Below are 25322 nucleotides of genomic sequence, written 5' to 3' on the forward strand. Positions count from 1 at the left end.
ACGTGACGCGCCGCACGTGCTAGGACAAACAGTCTCGGGGGCGGGAGGGGTCGGTGGCGCGCGGGGCTCCCTCGCCCCCGCGCTGTCGATGGGGGGGCAGGGGGCGGGGTCACACCTCCAGGCGGCAGGGTGCCGCTCTCCCATTGGCGGGCGGCCACTATGACGGCACTCCCGGGGCGGGGCGCGCTGCCGGGACCATCCATTCCGCTGCTCGGGGCGGGGGGATCTCTCCGGCCTCCCCCAGTGCCTTGGGGGCTTTGGTCCGTCCCGCCGCGCGGGCGGGCTGTCCCTGCGCTGAGGCGGGCTGAGAGAGCCGGGGGGCTCCGCCGCCTCCATCGCCTGGCTGAGGGGACCCCGCGAGGCTCCGGGGCACGGCTGAGGGGAGGGCGGGGCTCCGCCGCCCGGTCCGGCCGCGCTCTGCGGGCAGGAGCTCCCCGTGAGGCGGGCCCAGAGGTCTGTGCCGCCGGGGGGGGTCTCCTCCCGCCCCGGGTGCAAGGAGAGCCCCGGGGGCTGGCAGCCGCTTCTGGCGCTGCGGCGTTGGCGTGCAGAGCCGGCGGTAACAGCAGCCCTGGGCGCCGAGCAGGTGTTATTTAGTCAGGGGTCGAACACCTTTCTGGCAGTAGCGCAAAGACAACCACGTACCACAACCACACCGGGACAAAAACCTACTTTTTTTCATACTGCTAACTGCTTCTGGCTCCTGTGGGGCACGTGAATCCAACCCTCCACCTGTTCTACACAACTATTATCAAAAGTACCACAGAGAAACAGCGCATCAGTGGCTTTAGGCGCCAATGTAAAACCTAAAAGGCTCAATCTACACTCTCAACAGGAGTGCCTTCCCTCACAGATGGTTGTGTTGAGTAGGAAGCCTCTAGGACAAGGATGACTGTAGAACTCGGGGTGCTGTGGCTGGCTGAGGTGCTCTGTGCAGCACAGTTCCTGCCTGAGGAGCCCTGTGACAGGCCGCGATGCTGCTTTGTAATTCCCTTCTGGGAACGTAGGCAAAACGCTCCAGCAAGCTGAAGAACAGATTTCACAGATCCCAGGATAATACCCTACACCTGTAAACCTCAATAGACAAATAAACCAGCATGGCTCTTTCAAGATTGTAAAATGGAATTTCTGTATACCATTCCTAATCCAAGCATAAAAAATAACAGGCAAGAAAACAGAAATCCCGCTGAATGTGGATCTTACTTTCTCCTACAGAATCTATGCTGTTCCTGCAGCACTAGACAATGCTGAAATTACTATCCTAAGTTTATGGAATGCCATGGATCCTTACAGCCTAGATGATAGCCTTGAATACCAGTTTATAAAAACTAGGGTTACTACAGGAGTCTTTCCATATGAGAATAGCTTAGAAGGAAGGCTTAAGAGAAAGTTTTTAAACTTCTGCAAACCTTAAAAGAATCCTTCCCTCCTCAAACACCTCACCTGTTGCCGATGCTGCCTTGGATTTCATCCAAAGGCCCTTTGCCAACCATACCAAACAGTTCTCAGCCCTACAAAAAGCAACTTCATAATCGTCAGCGAGCTTCCTGCAAGAGTCTTTGAGAACCTGGGAACATCGAAGGTCTCAAGTGTTTTATTACCATAACCTCAAACAAATACTTGCCCAGTTAGGCATGATCTGTTCCTGAGGCAAAATACAAGGTGAATAAGCAGCAGTTTATTTGATTCCCACCTTTGCATGTCTTACCTCTCCCATTTTCCTTTGTGCTGTGCCAGTCTCATGCATTTCAACATACACACGTATACACACTTGTGGGCTTGTAAAGCTGTGGAGATATTTTGATGTGTTCTCTTCTAGCCAAGGAAATTAGCAATCAATTACCAGAACTTTCCCATTACCAGAGTTACAATAACATTATACTAGACTTTTATCTCACAATGAAAGTGTTTTTATTTTAAGAAGTAAAATCAAGCTAATCTGAAAATGAGAGTGCCATTGAGACAAATCTGAAGTTTGTTTTGCATGCATTAAAAACACAAGAACTATATATATGGACCTTCTACTTCTCTAAAAAAAAAAAATAGTATCAGAAATAAGGAATTAAATACCTTTTTTTCTACGCTAACTTCTGAAAGAACTCAGTTCCAAATAAAGTCAAGGTAGTAGCCCTGTAACTGGATGAGTTAAACAAGTATTCTTAAAACAGAATTAGTTCATTAAACAACTGAAGCCTCCTGCTGTGGAGACTAAAAATGACCCGATTTGGCACACTTTCCAAAAAGTTAAACACACAAGTGCATGGGGGGCAATTAATATTGCATCTTTAAGAGCTGAATCATGAATTAATTTACTCTTCCCTTCACAGCACGAGGCTGACAACATTCCAACATTCTGCCTCTCCTCCCCAAAAGGCTCCTTTCAAGGCTTTAACTTTTTTCTGAGTTTACAGGTTGAATAGTTTCACTGGTCTCAAGGTACAGAGACTACTCGCATACAAAAACCTCGAAGTCCTTTATTAATGTTTTCAGGATGTATGTGGTACATATAATTAACATTATACCAGCTACAGGAAGTCCTCTGTTGCAAGAGGTACTTCAGAACAAGTATCCCAGAGCACCAACACAGACACACACACACGGACACTACAAAATCACTTTGAAATCACTCCCTCCCCCCCCTTTTTTTTTTTCCTCCTTTTTTTCCTTTTTTTTTTTTTTTTTTTTCCTTTTTTTTTCTTTTGGAACTTGACGGCTAGGACTTCTGAACCATGGGAGATTCTGAATGTGGCGGCAGATCTCCTAGTGCAGTGGCACTGGTTTAAGAAGGCTACTTCAGACACTGGAAGGTCAGAAGAACAAGAACTGACTGGGGTAACAGAGTGATGCAATTTTCAATGCTTTGCGGCACGGCTGCTGTCTGGGTTGATACCTGTATGTCAGCCTCCTGGTGTCCCCTGCAGAATCTCCTGTGTTACAGGTGTATACACACCTTGTGTACATTTACCCCTCTGCTGTAGAACAGGGGAGCACTGTCCACCACACGTCGCATTACTAGTTCCAGTTAGTAGGCACTGACACATCAGGAGGGTTAAACAAATGGGACTGGAAAGACTTTAAAAAGGGATGAGCCTGAGAGAAATCTTTGTTCATTATGACAGATCAGTGACAATCCCTTCAGGTCACCAGGCTTCACATGTCCATCTGTTGCCATCTGTTCCCTAAACTCATCCTTTTTTATTCAGATGCTCTGCTTAAAAATAAACCCAAACTACAAAAAGGTTCAACTCCATTCTGTACACGTTCTCCATTTCCAGAGTCATTTTCCTGGCTTTAGACCTTCTCCTTCCGCTTTAATTTGGACACTTTCTTGACAGTTCCATTCTTGTTTAGAAGCTTCAAAACACGATCCTTATGATCCAGGACCTTTAGCATGGAGTCTCGAGCTTCATTGATTTGATCCATCACCAGTTTACACCTCTGCATATTCCCCTGAAATGAAACACAGCTGTCATTAACAGCGGATGGCCCAGTCTAAGCAATCACTGCACCTTTTCCTAACACTGCCTGTACCCGCTGACACCGGAAACATGCTAAGTGTACCTATGTGATTTCTTTTTTCATAAGCCAGCGTTAGCTCTTACTAACCACAGCGGGGTATTTTGTAACAAAGGGTAAAGCAGTTCTGCTGGGTCAGGAAGCCACGGGAGCCTACCTGTATCAGTTCATTGATTCGATGCAAGTCGTCGTCGGTCGCCGCCTTTTTCTTCGGAATGAGTCCCTCCTGCAGGGCAGTCAGCCTCTCGTACACGTCATGCTCCAGGTTTGTCTAAAAGACATCAGCACTTCATGAGAAGGTTCACCACGAGGCCCGAAAACATTCGCCCACATTAAGAAAGCTACACAGAGAAGATGACAATCCATTCCTCTCTCAGCTGCTCATGTTAGTAATTCAGAAGATGGAGCCTCTGATGTAGTGTGGCACTATCAAGCTTACTAACATCCTGTTCACAGTATCGCTCCACTTCTGAACAAACATGGACCCTAACCAGAACTGTTTCCCCTATTTCTCACAATACTATTCCAGGAATGCAGAGGTTTTGGGGAGTTTGGTGCTAGAATGCAGAGCACCTACCTCACCCCCAACCTGAAACAGAAGCATCCAGGAATGTGGATCAGTGCTGCCTCCTCAGATCAGCCGCACCATCCCAAACAGACGCTTCTTCAGACCTGTGCATCAGCAGGAGGGAGTTGCCAATTTTGATCATCTGTACAAAATACATCAGCTCTTATGTCTGGATCAAAATCAACACTAAGTTTCCAAGCCACTTACGCCACATTCCTGAGAAAGGGGAAAGCACGTCCCACTCCCTTTGGGCACTACACACCAGCTCCTTTACGGTATTCCCAATGGCCATGTCCTGAGCTTGTGAAAACATCCTCCTGTCTTACGCAACTCCGTGTTCCCCCGTGCCATAGGGAGCTGCCAAGCCCATTCACCTACCAGCTGTAGTAGCTGTGCTGCGCAGAGATGGACCTTCCACCCTTGTGCACGACAGGACACACCCTTCTGATTGGCAATCTCTTGTAGCATAGCCTTCTTCTCTTCTGTCACCGCAAACATAAGGACATGTTATTTAAATTTCAGGAGTTTCCCAGACCTCTCTTCTCAAACAAAACCATGAACCCAAATCCTGCTCTCCATACATCCTAATAAATGAGTATGACCAACGTTTTGATTCAGACAGGAAAACAGCTACCCATCTGCCATATATCTGACCGCTGCTTTCACTTATTAACAGGTATTTCCAGAAAAATTGTATTATATCCCATTTTCTCCCCATTTAAAGAATGTAGTGCTCAGTGCCTCAAAAAGAGGTCCATCCTTTACCACTGAAATACGTATCTACTCCCTCCTCGATATATTTACATAGTTGTAAAAATCCAATCTGCTTACAGATTCTGAAGATACTAGCTAACAGGCCTAAAAACTAGTATCTGATCTCTATTTTCCACCTATTAGGAAAAAAAAAAATCTTTAAAAGTCCATTTGTTAGTTGACAAGACTAGTTACACTAAATCCAGAATGTTTTTTAACCTGGCAAGTTTCTTAGGGAGTAAGAAAATTTGAAGAGTAAACTGCAGTACATATCACTGTAGCATGTCATTTCTTTAAAGATTACTTTTAGTAAGTTTCTATCGCTGTACATAAGTAGCTTTCTCAATAACCATTTGACTTTTCTTTTACAAAATTACAGCTAATTGTACGTAGTGTTCTTCCCTTCTTTCCTCCATCTTGAGAGTGAAAGAGATTTAGGCAACATCTAGCTAATGAAACTCATTAGCTCACTTGATCAACCCTTGTTTTCCAAATGGCAATTAAAACCTTTTTGTGGGATTGCTTATCAACAGCAGCTAGCTAAGAATGCTCCTAAAGCACCCTGAGAAGGTGCGCTGAAGCGGCTCATCCCAGAGGAATGGGACTGTCAAAGTACAAGCAACAGACTGACCTTTTACCCGGACATCGCTGTATCTCTGGAAGTGGTGGTAAGCAGCTTTCCAAGGATTGCGATAATGACGGAGCAACGTGATCGGCGGCCTTGGACGCACAGGGACATATCTTACACCTTCCTCATCTAGAAAAGGATCCAGGGAGAACTGTGTTGTTATTGTTAAGTAGGTGAAAGTTGATCAGCGTGACACAGTAACTCCCGCAGTAAGCACCACCCCACACAAAACTATGCTCTACATGTTGAGAAAGGTCGTTTTCCCTTAACATCACTATGCAGAAAGTGCGGGGGAACAGACAGTTGGATTCTCTCTTATTTACATTTAGGAAGTAGGAGAATGACAGAGCACCTTCTCTGAGAAACAGACACTTGACTTGGGAAAACAAAGACATCAGAAATGACATTACCTATGTACTCCTTTGGAGGAGACTTCCGCTTCTCTGCCTTCACCAGCAAACTTTTGGCAGTGGATTTCTCATCATCAGTGCTGTTGGTTTCCATCATGTCCCCTTCCTCTGTGGAGATGACATGCTGCTGCTTACGGGGTTTCTTCCTCGGGGAGGCACCAGGTGGCAAATCACTTGGAGGCATTGAAAGGTTGTTGGCCAGCAACGCCAGAGATGGAGACACAGTACTTGTAGTCAGAGGAGGGACTGCTGAGGGGAAGGAAAGAGGACAAGAACCCAAACCATCAGCAGCGTAAATGCAACACACTTAACACTGTTTGAACACTACCTCCAACAGTAGCTCCTGTTCAAGCGCCTTGTGAGGAGCATGAAGTATATGAGCACTTCAGCTCCATATGCATAGAAGGCCAGACATTAAGCCAGCAGCAATCGCTAGGAAAAGCCTATATGCTAAGATCTTTAGTGTAAGAATGAGAGCAGAGACAACTGTCCCTCAGTTCCTTCATATTTGAACCTTGTATTAGTTTAGCATGGATTCCTTTTTGTAGCATTAATGTGTCTTGCGTTACTGCAAAAAAGGTATCTTTGTACGTAATCCAGCGTGGATCACAGTCAACAGCAAGCAAGTTCCTTTCCCCTACTAATAAAAGCAGAGTTGTATGCAAGCAAACTGAGCCTGCAGTGCTCTCCTCACAAGGGTCTGCCTGTACCACCAAGTCAAGAGCATCGCACCAGTAAGTTACTGCAGCACTGAACATGCCTCTGACGCTGGGCAGCAGAGCAGCGGGTGGCTTGAGGGAATACCCCTTGACACTTGGAAGGATAAGCTCAATCAGCTGTGACTAAGGCTACAGCAAAAAATTTCTGGGATGGGATTACCTGACAATTTGGCATACCCACAATTGCCAGTAAGCGACAAAAGAACCCTGAAGAGCTTAATGCTATCTGCTGTGCGCCAGAGACACCTGCAGCAAGCAGCTTCTTCCCTCACAGGACAACATACAACTTGAAGGAGAGTGGTGAAACCAACAACTAAAACAGAACTCTGACACTCAGGCATGTGGGATGCATTTGTGTCATTTTGCCACAGTACAGAGTGCCTGACCCAAGATCCATAAGGATCTGAACTTTACTGATCGTGCCATATGATAGCAACTATGGCCAAGCTGGATAAGGAAGGCAATATAACTAATATTTTAAGAAGTCCTAGAGAAAAATACCAGTGAATCACAGGAGTACCCTATGAAATCCTACCCTGGTCACTAATTCTTCACATACAAGACAGGCCCTTGGACCTGAACAGTAGGATCTGCAAGGAAACAGAAGTTAACTGAACTGATCCATAATACACCAGTACTGCTGCTGTGTGCGAGTGTTTTAAACATCGAATTTGCACCGACTCTTTGGAGTTGGATCATTTGAACATGAACGAAGCAGTCACAGTGATTTCATGGGAGATTAGGGAGAGGACAGAGAAAAAACTTTAAGTGACAGGGGATGAGGGAACCCTTTAACTGGTGTTTGGTGCTACCACGGAAGAGATGTGATTTCATCTTCAGGACGGCTGTGTTGAAACGCTCTTAATTCCTCCACTGTCTCAACAACAAAAGTAGCAACCTGATGATTAACCACCACCTACCAGACACGGGTCGCATGATGTCCATAGGCTCCACCTCCTCTTTGATTTTTATCTCTGGTACGGCAGGACCCAGCACTGCTGACAGCGCACCACTCATGGTTGATGGAGGAGCAGGTGCTGCCACAATTGTGGTAGAAGTTGGTGGAGCGGCTGGGACAGCTCCTGGAATGGTGGACAGTGCTGCTGCAGGCTGCGATGTGGGACTGGCTGCTGCGATTATTGTTGGAATGGCAGAGGGGGGCTGCTGCGAGGTAGGGGGGACAGCAATGGTGGGCTGCTCCCCACCTTGGTTAGACACTGCCTCCATAGACACAGGGACTGGAGTGGCCATGGACACATGAATTTCAGGTTTTGGCTTGGCACTGTAATGTTAAAAAAAACAAAACAAAACAAAGGAAAAAAAACAAGCTGAAGTCAACTGCATCTCAGTCATGGCGACCTAGCACAAAGTGAAAGGGCCAAGCTGCACTCAGACTATCCAGTTCTTCCTGCACCCGCAACTAACCCTTGGCTCATTCATGTGTTTAACAGAGACGGTGTCACCTCAGTTACATTTCCTCCTCTGCTCTCCTTCTAATCCTCTGTATTTATTATGGATGATATTTTGTTCCACTCCCTGTAACAATCAATCTCATGACTAATTCCAGGTAACTTTGAAATACTTGTAAAAGTATCAAGGCAGCTGCACAATGCAGACAAGAGGAACTTTCACACAAAGTTGTACTGCTCCCCACCCTCTGTTTGCAAGAGGCTCCCACTGTGGCTAATTGTTATAAAACAGTAAATTGTAAAGCCACTGATCTCAAATGAAGCAGGGCAGAAGCTCCATTTACCTTTCTTCAGCACTAACTTCCAAGTACTACAGAAAAAAGTTAAGGCTTCTCTTTTACAACAGCAGCGGGTTCTTTGTTTGTTTATATGGAAGCTCATAGCCACAGCTTTTAAAAGGCTACTGCCTCAGCTTTGCAACAGCAGAACAAGTCAAGTCTGTTCCAAGTCATCACACTGACAGATTCCAAATAGATAAAATTTTCCCAAAAGAAAGGAAACTGCTTCAGTAGCGAAAGAACGCAAATCAAACAAATATAATGGAACTATTACTATGCAGTTTGTTGTTTCCTAAAGTCTTACCCAGCAGGCCTTGGTGATCCAGATGTGCTTCGCATAGTACTCTCGACACGCGTGCTAGCTACTTCAGGTGGCTGGGGTGGAATTAAGCTTTTCCGGACTGCCAGCCTGCAAGAGACACACAGATCTAAGATCCCCACCACCGAGAGCAAAGGAATCGACCCTCTCTTGCCCAAACCAGGACATGAGTTACAGCTCTGTCTTTCGCATAACTTGACTTGCTACAGAAAGAGTCTCATTTTACTTTTCAAATCAGATGTTAAGTTTTATTGTCTTCAAAGATAAAAAGATTAGTTGCTCCAGCGAGTCTCGCCACCATTTAGGGCAGCTCCAAGAACGCCAGCTTTACTTTCACCCTGCCAGTCGGAGCATCTCTCTGGGCCTCCAGGGGGTGAAGGGAGCACTGCCCACGCCACTGCCCCCCGCTGCTATCTCAAGACCGAGCAAATCATCTGGAACTTAACAATGCTCAGACAGGCACCTGCCTTGTTTAGTGGGAGGAGACTGTGTCCAGGCCTGACTCCAAGACCTCAAGGCCTGAACGTGGATGTCAGGCAGCACAGGGCTTAACACAGAAAAGCATTTTAGAGACTCCTGAGACTCCTGTGGGGCCGGGAGTCAAACCGTTGTCCAAAATAATCAGTGTCTCAAATGGAAACACTCTTTAGTGATCTACCTCTGCTGCTTTAATTTGTTTCAGTTCTACAGCCTGCAGCTTCTCTGCCTTAAAAATGGTTTCCACCCAAATAAAAAAAACACGCAATTTTAGTCTCATAGAACACAATTTGCAAATGTTTTCAGTCCTTAGTGGGGAGGACATGCATTATTAATTCTAAAACTGCCTATTTATTCATGCATTTAAAATCAGACAGACAATATAAAATATTTTAAGAGTTTAAGTTACTCCCTCCCTTTTTCCTAATCAAGTTTCACAGCAGGGTACTAATCCTATCCTTTCTACTCATCCACATATTCTTCCAAGAAAAGCACTGAAGACAAAGCACACCATTCTAATTTTAGTAGATCATGAACTCTTTGTTTTTATTACACTAAGCAAGAAAGCCTCAAATCCACTTTCCCTCCAAAGGTCACTTTCAACAGCTAAGAGACAAACCATTGTTATTTTATTACTGACAGTAAAAGAGAGCTATATCCTACCCTGGGGGAGGAAAAGGGTGTTTCACAGATCAGCGGGTTACTCACAACTACTGCTGACTGAATAATCTGCTAGTATCTCCACTGAAATGACTCTGTTTAGCCAGGCTAGATTGCACAGACGCGTCATTCACATGTCACCTTCAATTCTACTCACCCATCGGTGGTTGGTTTCTTCCGGAGGATGCTGGGGCGCGGGGAAGAGCCCTGGGCTGGTGCACTGGCACTGGCACTCTGGCTATGGGTTTGCACAACTGTAGTTGCTGCAGAAGCTGTGTTGAATGTGTTGCTAATAGGATTGGCTACAATGGTGGCTCCATCTGCCAAGACTACTGCTGGGAAGGATGGACATTGACACAGCAGACAAGAAGAACAGACACAGAGAGGAAAAAGCAGCAGTTACTTAAGGAAATCTGGTGACAAAGCAGGTGTCTGCCAGTGCACGCTGTCCGCGCTCCCCTGACTCCCTCAATCTTTAACCGCAGCACCTTCAGGCTATTTTGTAAGCAATACCTTTGCTACAAGCAATCTGATCACTGAACCTTCTGCAGGGAAGATGGAAACCACCTCCTGCCTAACAACTGCTGCTAGGTAAATAATCTTTTCCAGAAGAAATAGAAAACACAGAAATTGCTAGTCACCGACAACTGCGTCAACAGAGTAACACACCTGGTACAGTCTATGTGGCAATACATGCCACTTGTAAGTAAGCACCATCGGCTGTGTTTACACTGTGACCTCCTGCCAAAGCCTGTTTGGCCAACCAACTGATGCAGAGCGTTTAGACGGTCAGGAATTCACCATGCAATACGTCTGCCAGCTTTGCAACAGCACATTCTCTTGGTTGCTGTATCCCATTTCTTCAGTAAGCTGCTGGGGTTTCATCAGACCCATTTTTAATGAAAGATGGTTTCTGTCGCAGTCCAAGGTCAGGTTACCGACTGCTGAAGGTACCTGGCCGTATGTTAAGTGCTACTGTGATCTAACGCATAGCAGAATAGTTTGGAGAACATCATTTATTTGTAAATGACTTTTCCCACAAGACTCTCCTTGTGGGTAGACAACTGTTTAAGCTCAGGCACTATCAGTCTTTTCCGCGGAAGCAACCCATTCAAGGCCACCCACGCACTCCACCCACCATGCTTCAAAAAATGAATCAAGATGTACGAAAAAAAAAAAAATTGCTGGGAGAACATGCGTGTGAGTGTATTCAGTGCCCTTGCTGGGCCACACAGACTGCCAAGATGACTGTGAGCCACAGCAAACACAGAACAGGCCGGCTCCGTGGGAGCGCAGGCCGGTGGCTGTGCCCGGGGATGGTGGCTGTGCCCGCTGCTCTTACCTGAGGTCTTGGCATCAGCTTGTGGCTGCTGAGCACTGATTGGTGCCGGCTGCAGTCCCTGCGTGCCGATTGGTGCAGCGGGGTGCAGTCCTTGTGTCCCAATTGGTGCTGGCTGGATGCCCTGGGCGCTGATTGGTGCTGGCTGGATGCCCTGGGCGCTGATTGGTGCTGGCTGGATGCCCTGGATGTGGCGGGCGTGAGAGGCATCGACAGTCATCAGCTGCATGGGGTTGAGGTGGACGGTGGAGGCCACGCCGACACCGGTCTGAGCCGTGATGGCCGAGGTGGGCGCCTGGGCTGACACTGGGAGCAGCAACACAAGCACCGCGTCACAGCGGCCCTGCGCGCTGCTCAGCACCCGCACCACACTCACACACGCACTTCCAAACACTGTTCTGCTTTGGAAAATTAATTGGCCAGCCTGCTTGTTGCAGTAGTACAGTTTGAGAGGGGAGAGGCCAGAGTGTCCGCCAGAAGAATTAAGCATTACTATTTATTTCCATTCTATTCCAAAATGCAACAAGAGAGAAAAGATCAAGTTTAACTCTAGACTCACATTACATTTCTGTACCCAGCCTCCAGTCTTAGAAAGCCGTGCGCTATTTTTGCTCGCTTATTTTACAATACTTCTAAGTACCAACACTCAGCTTTTTCTCTGCTTAAAACCAAAAAAATTAAAAAATCAGAAGCCTAAGCCATTCCTTTTCAAAAGACAGTCTCTCCACAGAACTTATTGCTACACCAGTTAAAAAACTCCTCACCTTTGCCTGTACAAAAGCAAGCAGAGAAAGCTGAGACTCAGGTGTAATACCTTACAACAGGGCTTACTTCCTTATCCCCTTTCCCCAGACACATATTAAAAAAAGTTTTCCTCAGTGCAAGTGCACAAACTGTTCTGAAATCGAGTACAATCTTATCTGGTTCAGAACAGGGCTTAAAATTATAGGCTGGATCCCATAGCTCAAACGAACACGAAATATTTTTGTGGCAGAACAATGTTGCCAACAAAGCACCTCTTTTAAGCAGTTCAATTCGTTTATTTGAATTTACAGCTCTAAGCAACTACGATTCCACCTTTACAGACCCATTTCTCCCAGGCAGCCCTTCACAACACTGTGAGACTACCTGCAGTTCACGGCTCTCCAGATTTCCAGTCTTTACAGGACAGTACCACAATTTCTGCAGCCATGCACAGAATGCAAGGGCAAACTTGCCAACAATGGACTTGCCTGCTAACAATGGAGAGCCCTCTCATCACAGAACAAGCTGTTTTTGTCAATGTCACAGGATTTCGATCAAGTTCTTGTGCTGACACGACACTCTAAAAACCGCCGTCAAAAAACTGAAATTCAGCACCAGGTCTCTGAAAATGGCTTCTGTACAAAGCACGGCACATTAATTCCCTTAGTGGAACACCTTATGCGAAACATTCTTGTTGCATAACTTTCTATTCAACAAAATCCTTTTGGGATACTATATAAAACACAACCAGCATCTGGAAAGCCAAAGACAACATACTTCCTGAAAATTCTGCGTTAATGCTCCTTATCTCAGTGATCTTTCAGAAGTCTCCTCTGCACTTTTACCTAAGCCCTCACCTGGCTGTGCTCAGCACAGGTGCATGTCCCTCCTCATACCCTGAATCCTCTGCTTTGAGTTGTCACCAGTTACTGCCACAAATAGTACCTTCACAGTACTACTGCTTCATGTCACTTTGACAAGCAAAATGCCTCTCTCAATGAGCTCCTGCTTAAGAACCTACATCTGCTTTTTTAAAAATTAGCCTATTGGGGTGATGGTAGCCTAACGCTGCCGCGACTGGAACTCCTGACAGTCTGCAGCCATGTTCTGTCAGGGGCTCTGTCACCGTGCCCCAAGCACAGCTGCCAACACCAAGCACCACCACTCACCTGCACATTCTCCTTAAAAACCTTCAGCCAAAGTACAGGAAGGTACAGAAGCAGCTCACCCATCCCTTTTGCAAGTCATTTAATCATCCTGAAGCACACCTCAAATCCTGACACGAGGTATAGCCAAGACTTGCAAGTTTTCACTGGAATTTCAATGACAGAAAGAGCAGGCCCCAGTAACTCATCCACTGAGTATACTTTCCTATTCAGCAAACGGGCTTTGCTGCCTCCAAGGTCTTCCCAATTCCCCCTATACCGCCGTAGGGTAAGATGCTGCCAGCACATTTCCATGAAAATCCAAATCAGGCGTATTTCTACAGTTTGGATTGTGGGAATTACCACATAGAGAACAGTCCTAAACCACTCTGTAAGGTACAAGCGCTCCAAATTTTGTCACAGAATGACCTAAGTTAGGGTTGACTATGTGGGTTCAACATTACACATTATTTTTTTGACTGTCTGCAAATTACTGCAACAGGTCAAACATTAAATGCTCCATTCTTTTAATGGAATACTAATGCAAAAGTGTGCAACACAGCTTATTTTTTCTGGGTTTGATTCTCGTTTCTCTCTCAAACTGTACCCTCATGTGGAAAGAGACTAAAAGGGCCTTGTCGGAGCGCCAGGGAATGAAGAACAAACCAAACCAGCTCTGTGATGGGAGGAGGTGAACTGTTTTGATTTGTATAATCCACAACTTTTACTTACAGAGATAAACGCCCTTGGATATCAAATGTGAAACAACTCCTGCGAAAACTGTATTTAGCAGACAGGCCTCTGAGCAGTTCAACACCCCTTCCCCACAAGCTTTCCACTCAGCCAACAAATCATCAAAGACTCTTTGTAACAAATTGTCAGAATCAAGCAGAAAAGCCTCTTAGCTTCTCCCATCACTGAAGCTCGTACGTGAACTAACAACTGAACAACGCCAGCTTGGTCTTACCTGGATACTGGCGAATGGTGGACACCGAGCTGGTGATGGGGGTGTAGGTGTGCGCAGTCAGAGGGTAGGCAGAGGGTGGGTATGTCGGTAAGAAATACTGGAACTGGACAGGCACCGACTGCCTACAGGCATCAAAAAGAGCAAGTGTTACACACACAATTTCAACAGTTTGTCTTCAGCCCCTGCCTGTGGGCCACTCCCTGAGTTTTGTAATCTCATCTGTCATAAGCTATCAAGTATCTCAACCATCATGATTAATTCAAAACTAGCAAATCCCCCCCGTCTGTTTTTAAAATACAGTATTTCCAGCACATCAGAACCTAGAAAAGCAGCACGATAGTCAAAAACCACTCACACACACTCTCAGTCACAAAGCTGTTATCTCCCCACCTGTTGTCATTTCTGGTTTCCATTGCTACTGGGTTTGGAGATGCCCGGTGACTAGAGAGGGGTATGAGGTTACTCCTCTCTGCTGTGTAATCAGACTGGATCCGGGGAGAAGTATGTGTGATTTGTTGAGGAACCACTTTAGCTGCATAAAGGCAAACACGTAATCAATTGACAGTCAAAGGAAGAATGTAAGAAAGGTAAACACTGCAAAGGCAAGATCAATTCTCCTGGCAAAATCCCCCAACCCAAAAAACCCCACCCCACCCCCAGAAGGTTTCCTAACCACACAGATAACAGGTTTCCTCAATAAGCAGAAAGAATGTGGGAAACTAAGCATTTTTCATCAATTTATACCAGAAGAAATGGATATTATAAGTGCATATACAAATTACATTTGCTAACAGAGTCATTTACTTGAGTGCTCAAATGAAGTTAAATTTTTTTGGTGCATTTTTTAGGACCAGCCCAATCCTTTCTGCTGTCAAGAACTTATTTATCCAAGTTTTCAAAGCAGAACTTGACAGAGATCAAGGGAAATGAGATTGAGGCAGACAAGTACACACAGAAAACACCTACAAAAGCTTTACAGGAAACACTGAAAAACTTCACGCTTTGGAAATTTTACGGTAGGGAAAGATATAACAAGAATTCAAAAAAAGAACAATTAGGAGGTCAGCAGAAAAACACAGAAGAACACAAGGAAACATGCAGTTCTGTAGGAAACATGTCAGGCAGATTCCACACCCAGGCAAATAAAGCTCCCACCCTTTAGACCTTAGTGTTTTACCTCCAGATGAACACACTAATCAAACTCGACTAGACTACACCTAACGCCTCAAGAAGCACAGGATGGAACTTACAAAATCAATTACAAAACCCATATTCTACCACCAAGTAGTTACAACTTCTTGTATATGCAATGCAGGTTCTGAAAAGCCAAAAGGGCCCAAGTATGTCTAAAAATTCAACTGGATAAGTTAATGAGTCATTTCATTACCTCCTCCTCCTAGAACATCCATTTCTTCCTAGTATTAAAAAAAGTTATGCCACGGCAGACCTGTTAGTTTCTCTTGGCTTGAATTGCTTTTCTTCCCCTCCTTAATTTGCTAATACGCACAAACACTGCCAGCATAAACAGAAAAACTGAAGCACCATTTACACACTCTAAAACTGAAATCACTCACCAACTGGGATGTTTGAGGTCGTGACAGCTGTAGCATGCGAAGAATGGGAGGGCATTGTCATGGTGACAATGGTGCTTGTAGGCGCTTGGGTGTGAGACACAGAACCTAAAGGAGAAAAATAAACAACCATACAAGATCTTTCTATGGAGCCCTATCACACCAGTGTATCTGTACCCAAATAAAGAGGGCAAAAACCCCAACCCACAACTTCCCTGAACAACCCATTAATTCCCCTCCTGAAGTCTGCTCATGCAGTTCCAAATGCAGTCTTCACCAGAAATAAAAACTCCCTCAGAAGTTCATCTTCAGGCTCCATCTTCAAGGAGGAAACCAACAAAAAGCAACAACAAAACCCACACCCCACAACTCTCCCACAATAGCATTATGAATACTCACCCGCTGTGGTTGCTGAAGCAATGGTATTCGTTGCCAAAATAGGTGCCACTGTTGCTGCTGCCACTGGAGTACCAGTACTGAAAATAGTTTTCTATGAAAAGAAAAGAAAACCTTTGAGTTACAAGACTAGTACATTTAAGTTATATACTTAGTATGGAATCACGTTGCATTCACTGTAAAGAACGTGACCTTCTAACCTAACACTTTTCCCGTGTTAAAACTTAGCCCTCAAGATACAAACAAAAAAGACGTCTACAAGCAGCAAGAGATTTTTTTCCTTCTTGCAGTTTACCTGAGCCATGGTGTGGAGCTGTGGCTTCTGCGTTCCTATAGCTGGGTGAGACGGTAGCGTAATCCGAGTAGCTGTATCCCTGGGCTGCGCGGGCCGCTGAATACTGATAGCTGCAGACGGCGGGTGCTGCTGGATAGACAGTGTGGGTCGACTGGAAAGAAAGAAATACAATCATAAAGACAACCACATAGATACTAAATATGAAAGATCAAAACACAAGGACGCACATCAGGCCTTGGTCTCCTCCACTGCGCAAGCAGTGCTGCTATCAAGTACATGGTAAAAGCAGCACAAGTAGTCCGAACTACACTGTTCTGTCCCCATCTGCCCTGCATACCCACCTAAGAGGGCAGACTTATCAGTAACTCCCACCATTTCATAGAAGAGATATTCTGTCAGGGATGCTTTGTCAACATTCAGGTGCAATTTTTCATTATGTCTTCATAACAAAAAGCGGGGCCAAATTAGCCACAAGTTCCTGCCACAGAAACTCTTGCTTCCCAGGAAGCGGGACTTCAAAACTGATTGATTAAGGTCTTTTCTTCTCAGAACTCAGAGCAACAGTTCATGTTTATAGTAATTTTTCTTCACAGAACTGAAAGCATTTGCGCTGTGCTAGCATCACTATTTTTGTATTGTACCATCCCGCATCTAGAGGATTATCAGCTCGGGATGGTGAACGTGTATGTTTCCCCTTCCTGCAGCCTCGGTAAAGTCAGAGCACCGTAGGTTTGAACGCGCCCTTACCTGAGCGTTGACTCTGTAGCATGCGCTGCCGTTGTAGTTATAACAGGGGACTGAGCCCTCGTGGCTGAGACAGTTGCCACCACAGCAGGAGGAATAGTGCTTGAAGTTGTTACAGGAGGACGAGACTATTAAAACAAGACAGACAGACACAATCAGAAAAGAAATTCCACTATTTAGAAAATAACTAAGAATTACTTGGTTAAAACTGTTTTTTCTGTATCTTATCCCCAAGTTTTGGCATTCTAAGACATTTCCAGTCTTTCTGAATTGATCTGAGAGCTCCTAAGCCGATCTGTCCTGGTTCTCAAAGTATGCACATCATAGGAATCAGTAATCAGCAAAGTTAACAAGACTGGATCCCATGAAGGTCTTCAGGAAATAAAACACAAAGGTCAGCTCCCTTCAGAATAAAAAGAAACCCTAACCCAAGTATATACAGGAAGTCAAAAAGGATTACATCGGGATACTAACTGAAAGCACAAAGTAAATATGTTTAACCCTTTATCCTAATACTGGACACCAGTACTACTGGAGGCAGATGATAGCTACAATCTTCCCCTCCTATGTGTACATAAGCTGAGAAATACAGAAGCATATTAAAATGAGATATTTTAAAAATTCTATGTCAATACATATATTTAAGAATACATCAACATGAGCATTATTGCACCAGACTTTTCAGACTTTAAAACTTGAGTTTACCTTCCCAGTTTCTAAGCACTTTGGAGACAGTTAAAACCCCAATTTTTGGCACAAAGAAAAATACACCATTTAAAAATTACAAAGGAAATCTAGAAACTGGTAGCCAAGAAACAGAACCGGAAGAGAGCTGATAGTAGCCTCAGCCCAGCAAATAATGCAATTACAGGTTATGTATTACAAGTAAGTGCCAGGAGAAACTTGGAGCTGGTGGCCGGCGTTTGGCTGAGCTGCCTGGGTGCTACCTGCCTGGATCGGCTGGTGAATGATGTGCTGAACCGCTGGCTGAGCTGTAGCTGCATTTGGCAGCTGTGAAGCTGGTCTCAGGACTGTAGTTACTTTAGAACTGGACATCACCGCAGCAGCTGCTGCACCTGGGAAACAAAGCAAGCATGTTAAAATACCACGCACCCCAACGGCTCCATATGACCACAGAGACAGACTCTGACACCAGCTGCTACGCATTGCGGTTTTACTGTACTTCACAGGTATGTCAGTTCAGGTGACATTGGTTTAAAAGTAAGGCTTACAACAAATATACATAAGGTCCACAAAAATATGTGGGGAAGAGTCAGTATTATTTTATTTGAGTTGGCTTTATTGATACTTTTTATTCCCCTATAGCAACCTTGTATTGCAAATCCAATCTTTTACAAGCTGTGGAAGCCAGCAGAAGTAATTCAGTTCGATTACTGGGCTCCTGTGTCAATAAGACCTGACACCAACAATCTCACTGCATCTGATGAAGTTCAGAAGAGAAATAGGCATGCAATAGGAGACCCAAAACATAAAAAACCCCCACAACTTTTGACCCTGCAATTTGATTAATTTGCATAATGTTTGCTGTCTCCTGATCATAAGAGATTACTGCAGAAGGCAAATAGCCTTGAAATCATTTGATTAACTAGACTGCACAGCTTCTGTAGATGCCCCTAACTGAAATTACTACCTCAAAAATTAATATTCAAGCTGAGAGAAAAGGAGCAGGAAGAAAAAAAGAAGAAAAAATGCACTAAGTGACAATAGAAAGTTTGTGGCAGCTGTCGCACAAGAAGCCAGTCAAGTACACTACATTTTACTTCAGCTGCAAATAAAGGTGCACAGTCCTTCCAACTACTCTCATAAAAGAGGATCAGGTCTTTGCTTATGTCAATTTGTTTTTCTTGACTTGACCAAATAACATCAAATATGAAAGGAAATACAAATATAAATGATACTTTGAATTTATTTCAGTTTGAAGTTGAACTAGAAACCTAACCCATAACGCATAAGTCAGAAATTACACAGACCATACTGAGCACAGGGCTGCTTTTAAGGGGCGGATCTCGTCTTTTGCAAGTCATAGCAACCAAAATCCTGGGAGACAAGACCCTGTAGCTATCCCCAGCATTCAGCTCAAGAGTAAATACAGATGCACACAATGTGGTACGTTAGCACGCACAAAAACGCACGAGTGAGCCTGCGACAGGTGGGTACAAGAATAGGCCTCACAGCTGCTCAGGTGCCACTGCCACAGGTGAGCGATACTTGCTACCAAGAACACGCGGGACGTTTTGTAGGACAAGTCAGTCTACACCAGTGTATGCTTTTTCTTGAAAGTGTTCACCAATTTAATGGCGCAGAACTAGAATAACAGGCGTTCTGGTATCTGCCAGCATTTCAAACACTGTCACATAGTCCTGCCCTAAATGGATGAAGGCAACATAATTCTTAGAAAGTTAGCAGCTTTAACAGCTGAAGTATTAGCCATGTCAGCTGCGAGGAGAACTTTAGAGGCGAGGGCTGGATGCACTCCCCTGAGAGGCTGTGAACAAAGGTCAGGGATCACACAGCTCGATCTTTACCTCGGGGTAGGTGAGAAGCTCCAATGTGTAGTGGAGGCCCAGGAGCACTACTTCTGATGATAGACATCTGCACGTTGGTAGCCATGATATGATGCAAGTTACTAGGATGCCCCTGCAGAATTAAAGAAATTACAAACCCCAAAATAAATTATGAACTGTGCAGATGAGACTCAATGGCCACACGATTACTGTATCTCAGCCCCAAAGACAGGAAAGAGCTTTTTACAAAAATACTTGGTGTACAAAGGTTGGATGCATTACAAGTTGAATGCATAAAGAGGCAGGTGTTTCTACAGGATAAAGTTACAGAGCCTGCTGACACTGTGGGTGGAAGGAAGGTGTAAACATTTATCCATTTCATTGATAAATTTTTTCTGGTTGGTACACGGGTGATGGCCAGCCAGCAGTCAGCCACATGCCAGCCAGAGAGATGGCCCTTCTGCCATTAGTGACATTTAAGGCACAGATTCATACCACCTCTCCAGTAAAGTTGAGAGAATGGTGGGAACCTGGCAAATGCTGTAACAGACTAAATCTATTCTAATTCTGGCCTTCTCCAGAATATTAATAAAAGTACAAGTTCACTGAAACTGCTGCATGCATTTAGCCAGCCTAATTCAAATCCACCTAAAGGCACTTTACATCTGAACCCTGAGACTTCAGAGATTTACTGATGAGTGTTCAGGCAAACTGGTTTCAAATCACATGGACTGGCTCTGCAGTCAAAATTAGAAGGGGAAAAAAAAAAAAAAAAGTATTTCTAAAGCATTATCTACACCCCCCCCCCCTCAATTTTTGTCACTAGGGTTTTAATAAGAATACACTGCAAAACCATGAGCTGTTCACCAGTCTCTTCTAATCTGCTCCCAGGAGAGCTAAAGAACACTGCAGCGATGAAGCCCAGCAGTTTGTCTACACTAGCAACTCTCCCAAGTGATTCTGAAACAGCAGGAGCTTTTAAGGAAAGACTTGGCTGCACAGCAGCTTTTGGATGCAGCTCTGCTGTCACAGCCTCACTGTGCTACGTCAGTTGGGCAATTACAACAAATCAGCAGCTTTCTAAAGAGCTAGTGATAACAGACCGAGGGTTAATGTTCCAGGCAGAACTGATCCAACAACCAATAGCCACCGAAGGAGGAAGCCTGCTCTCTCTGTTTTCCTGCTGCAAAAGCCGACCTCAGTTGTACCAGTATTAGTACTGATCTGACCATGTAGTGAGCTGGAAGAGAAAAAAGCCAGAAACCAAAAACCAGACCTGTTGCCCACTGATTGTTGCCACAGGAATTGTTGGAGCCTGCGGTATGTTGCTCTCCATAGTCACAGTGACCTGCCCAGGAACCTTTGTGGGAGCTGAGAGAGTAGAGGGTGGAGCAGGAGCAATGGGCCGGCTGGGCATGGTGGGCTTCAAGGGAGGCTACAAGAAATACAAAGACAAAAATGTTGGCAATTCCAAATGACAGCGCAGTGGTGAAGCAGAAACCATTTTTTGGGGGTCAAAGCCTGGACAGAAAGTCAGCTTTGTGCAAGGGTAGCTATGGCTAAGTATTTGGAAAGGAAGGATATTGGTCATTTAGAGCTTTTCCATCTTCATTAGGCACAAAGAAAGGCATCTTTTGTACTGGAAATAAGCAACTTTTAACATACAGCATGAATCACAAGTGGAATCTGTTAAGGGTATGGTATTCCCCTACAGACACCAGGCATTAACAGTTAATTTGGTATTCTCATCCACTCCTGCAGAGAAAAGGGAAGATTTCAGAACCTGACTGAAATCATTCTTCTCTTCAGAGACTGACAAAACATTCTCCTCAAAAATAATGCTATGATGCTATGAAATCCTTAGCCTATCATATAGGACAGATAAACCCATGAGGCAGTGTACACTCTGCAGAAGCACGCAAGGAAAGCCAAAGAACCAAATGCAGGGAAGCTTTCAGTGTAATTCATTTTTGCTTGACCCTCTAACCCTTCACATGAACTGTATTTTTTCCCCCACGAATCGCGAACCTCCTCATTACCTTCATAAGTCCATCCGAAAAGGAAAGTGGCACAGCTGGAGTCAAATGTGCTGGTGGTGCTGTCACTGTCACCGGGGCACCAGACTGGACAGGGTGGTGCTGCGTCAACATCTGAACCTGTGGATATGGCCGAACCACCACTGGTTCTTGCTTTTCTTCTCGAGGTTGTATAGAGCTGCCAGAGCCAATGTGTTCTCTAGGAGCAACCTCTGAGTCGCGACTTGATTCATCACTCACTAGCAGAAAAAAGAAAAAGGGAACTCTGAGAAAAAAGGTAAAATAGGTTAACAAGTTCGCATTGGTCCCCCACCAGGTCAGAGATAGGATGCCAGGAACAGCCTAAATAAAAGAAATTCACCCTTACAATTATACATTTTTTGAAGATGAAAACCCCGGGAACTCTGGCACTGCTTGTCGGTTCCCCTCAGAACTGATGGGCCCCGTAACACTGGGAATCTCTCACGAGCCCACCTAAACATGTCCTCCAAACAAAGTCTGACTAATTTTTCTTCCCACTGGAAAATATGTAATTACCTAAGAAGCCACCATAAAGTCCCACATCAAACAGGTGGCATTAAAAAGTCTTTGTTTAATATGTCACGTAGGTGAAAAATCGAGCTGAAGACCAAGCACAAACCCTCCCGCGAGCAGAGCCGCTGCCCCAGCCGGCTGGAAACCCGGAGCCCTGGCAGGGCCGGCAGCCACCGCGATGGGGACCCCCGCCCCGCTCCCAGCCCCCCGCCGCCCCGGCCCCCCCGCCGGTGGAAGCGCGCAGGAGCGGGGCGGAGGAGCAGCGACCGCGTACAGCTGGAAGGGGCCGAGGGGCCGCTCTGCTCTGACGCCGCGTTCGGGAGGCGGCAGCGATGCCGATGTCACCTCGTTCTCCCCGTCTGCGCCCGGGCAGCCCCCGGACCGGCTGCCGCGCCCTCTCCCCGCCCGGATCGCGGGAGCCGCGGGGGCCCCGCAGGGCCCGGAGCCCGCTTACCTGTGGCGGCGGGGGCGATGAGCCCGGCGGAGCCGCTGGTGGGGATGGGCGGCGGCGCTGGTCCCAGGCCGGCGGGCGGCGCGCCCGAGCGGGGGAACTGCTGCGAGCTCATCTCCGCCTGCGGGCACCGCCGACCGTTACGTTGCGTTGCGTCACGGCGCGTCACGCCCCCCGCCCCCGCCCCTCGCCTCCTCCTCACGGCAGGAGGCGACGCCCCCGGCAGGCCCCACCACCCGCTCCCGTCCCGCTCATTGGCCGCGGCGCTAGCGGCACCGCCAGCCCTGCGCCAATGCGGCGCGCGCCCGCCACACCGGCCAATCCGACACCGGCCCCCACGGCCAATGAGGAACGGCCGTGATAATGACCTCACAAATCCGCGAGCCAATGGCGGGAAGGACGGCGCTGGCCAATGAGGGCCGGCCGTGCCGCCCGGGCCCGCCCCGCCCTGCCGTGCCGCCGTGAGGGGCTGCAGGGCCCGGATGTTCCCGGCAGCGCGGCGGCGCGCACGGCCGCCCCTGCCCGCACCCAGCGCCGCCCGCAGCGCCCACCCTGGTCCCAGCCGCCCAGCCCTGCCTGTCCCCGGCCCTTCGCGCCCTGCTCCTGCCACCGCGCAGGGCCCCACCCCGCCCCTCTCGTCTCCGCCGCCACCGCCTCAGTCGCTCGCCCCGCTCCACAGTACCGCCGCCGGCCGCGGGCTCCGCACTCCCGCCCTCCCCTCGCTGCTGCTGCCGCCGCCGCCGCCCGAAGCAGCGGCAGCAGCGGCAGCAGCGGCCACCGCCCCCCCACCTGCAACCCTTCTCTGGAGCCGGGGAGAGGCGGTGCCGGGCGCGCCCTCCGCGGCGTTACCTGTGCCCGGGGCGTCCCGCGGCAGCCGTCGCTGAGCCGCCACCGCCGGGAACCGAGCTCTGCTTCCGCCGCCGCAGCTGCCCGCGGCGGATTGGCCCCTGCCGGCCCCGCCCACCCCAGCGCCTCCGCCCTATTGGCTGTGGCAGCGTTCCCCGCGGGGCGTGCTGGGAGATGGAGTCCCTGCGCGCGCCCCAGCAGGCAGAAAGCTCGCGAGACGCGCGCGGGGCGGAGCCCCCCGCCTGGCCGCACTATTGGCCGCCGGCCGCTGCCGTTGCCTGGGTAACGCTCTGTGGGGCGGGGCCAACTGGCGGCCACTGAGCGCGCACATTCCCCCCCACCCCCTCGGGGCCATGCTCCCGCCGCCGAGCCCCGGCCTATCAAGCCGCCCCGCGAAGTCGGGAAGGGATTCGGCGAACGGCCGGCTGCTTCCGGGCTGCCTCGGGCGGGCCCTGCGGGAGGCGCAGCCGCGCTGCTGCGTTCAGGGGAGGGAGCTGTGCCAGCCAACGGGCCGCATCAACAAGCGCCCGACCCCGCTGTGGTCTCTGGCATAAACAGCTACTCCTCGCTGGGACAGGGGGGGAAATAACCCCCCAAACCTTGGTGTCGGTGCACGTTGCGACCCTGAGGTGCTGCCCGTGCAGGGCTGCCTCACACGTCATTACAGGCAGCGTGGAATACCACTGCTTTCCGTGACACTTCTCGCTTCAGTCCTTGTGTCTGGAGGCTGAGAGATTAAGTCAGACAGACAACTGTTGTTTTCAGAGATACTTTAAAATGAAACAGAAAAGAAAACCTTGAAGTTACAGAATTGCATTAGAGTAATGCATTACTTTGCCTTGCAAACCCTTCAGGTCTGTGTTGTGAACAACCCTGTAGGCAGCTGCTGGGGAAGCTTTGGCCATGGCCAGCTGTGGGGCCCGTTCTGGACGTGTGCAGGGTGACCATCGATCAGGGCATGAGGTCTGTCCTGTGGCTTGACGGTCCGGACACTGCCCTTTACCCTTGTCAAAGTTACTCTGCCCGGCTGGATTCCCAGCTTTATTCTGGCTCAGCACCTCTTGGACAAGATGAACAGTTCTGTTCCCCCATCCCCATGGCTCCAAAAGGTCACAGTAATGCTACAAAGCGTTCCCAGGAGGTGGCAAGGGTAATGGGACACGGCTCATAGAGCATGGCTAAATGGAGCTGGCATCTGGGGGCTGGAAAACAGACACTTCAGAGGGAGTTTGCATGGACAGCTGCCAAAAGGCACAGAGAATATTAAAAAACCAGTTGGGTTTTATTATCTGCCACATGCTGCTTTCGATTTCCCCTCACGTTTACACTGCGAATAAACGAGCAAGTGAAAGCAGCTGTTCTTTGCACAGCTGCGGGCCCCCTTCCAGCCGGCCAGGCTGCCAGGTAATTAACGACAGACACGGGCTCCACCTCTGCCATTACCTGTGCCTTACACAGCCTGCACAAACGGCCTGGAAACCCACCGCGCTCCGCCCGCCCCGACCTCACCCACCTGCGCGCCCCCGGGCCCGGCGGGGCCGCGCTCAGGCAGCGGGCCGAGGCTGGTACCCCCAGGGCCGTGCGGGGGGCAGGAGGCCGCTGGGGGGCTGCAGCGGCGCGGCACGGGGCCCCCGGCTCCCCCGCGCCCCGCTCCCCCCGCCGGCCTAGCTGGCCGCGGCTTCCCGGAGCCACCGGCGGCGGCCAGGCCCCAGCGCCGGGCGGGGGCGGGAGGTGGCCGAGACGTGCCCGCGCCCCGCCTGCCGCCTTACCGGGGCCGCCGGTAACGCCGCTCCCGCATGGGCGCTGCGGGGTCGGGACCCTGAGGGGAAGGCGCGGTGTCCCGCCGCTCAGGGACCGTCCTCCCTCCCCGCCGCAGGGCCGAGCGGCGGGAGGAGCGGGCGGAACCGCCGCCCGCCAAGCCCCCCCCAAGATGGC

At 48.2% G+C, this 25322-nt stretch overlaps 1 protein-coding gene across 5 annotated transcripts; it reads right to left on the bottom strand.

Moving 5' to 3' along the window:
- Positions 1–2451: 2451 nt before the first annotated feature.
- On the bottom strand, positions 2452–23527 carry SAP130 (Sin3A associated protein 130). Of its 5 annotated transcripts, none has more exons than XM_055816861.1 (21): positions 23391–23527; positions 22545–22662; positions 21560–21795; positions 20797–20955; positions 19542–19653; positions 17947–18071; positions 16999–17123; positions 16252–16402; positions 15960–16050; positions 15564–15668; positions 14380–14521; positions 13990–14111; positions 11137–11439; positions 9952–10129; positions 8643–8747; positions 7512–7873; positions 5873–6121; positions 5466–5591; positions 4460–4563; positions 3671–3784; positions 2452–3447 (listed from the first exon to the last, which is right to left on the bottom strand). In XM_055816861.1, the coding sequence occupies exons 2-21, from the start codon at positions 22654–22656 to the stop codon at positions 3289–3291; spliced, it is 3180 nt and encodes a 1059-aa protein (XP_055672836.1). In that variant the 5' UTR covers positions 22657–22662; positions 23391–23527; the 3' UTR covers positions 2452–3288. The 5 variants fall into 5 exon arrangements, with proteins under 5 accessions (XP_055672836.1, XP_055672834.1, XP_055672831.1 ...); XM_055816859.1 differs by having other exon boundaries at positions 5873–6118; positions 9952–10126; positions 23391–23504; XM_055816856.1 differs by having other exon boundaries at positions 9952–10126; positions 23391–23504.
- Positions 23528–25322: the final 1795 nt, after the last annotated feature.

This window comes from Falco peregrinus, chromosome 12 (genome assembly GCF_023634155.1).
Source record: "Falco peregrinus isolate bFalPer1 chromosome 12, bFalPer1.pri, whole genome shotgun sequence".
In the NCBI taxonomy this organism is placed as follows: domain Eukaryota; kingdom Metazoa; phylum Chordata; class Aves; order Falconiformes; family Falconidae; genus Falco; species Falco peregrinus.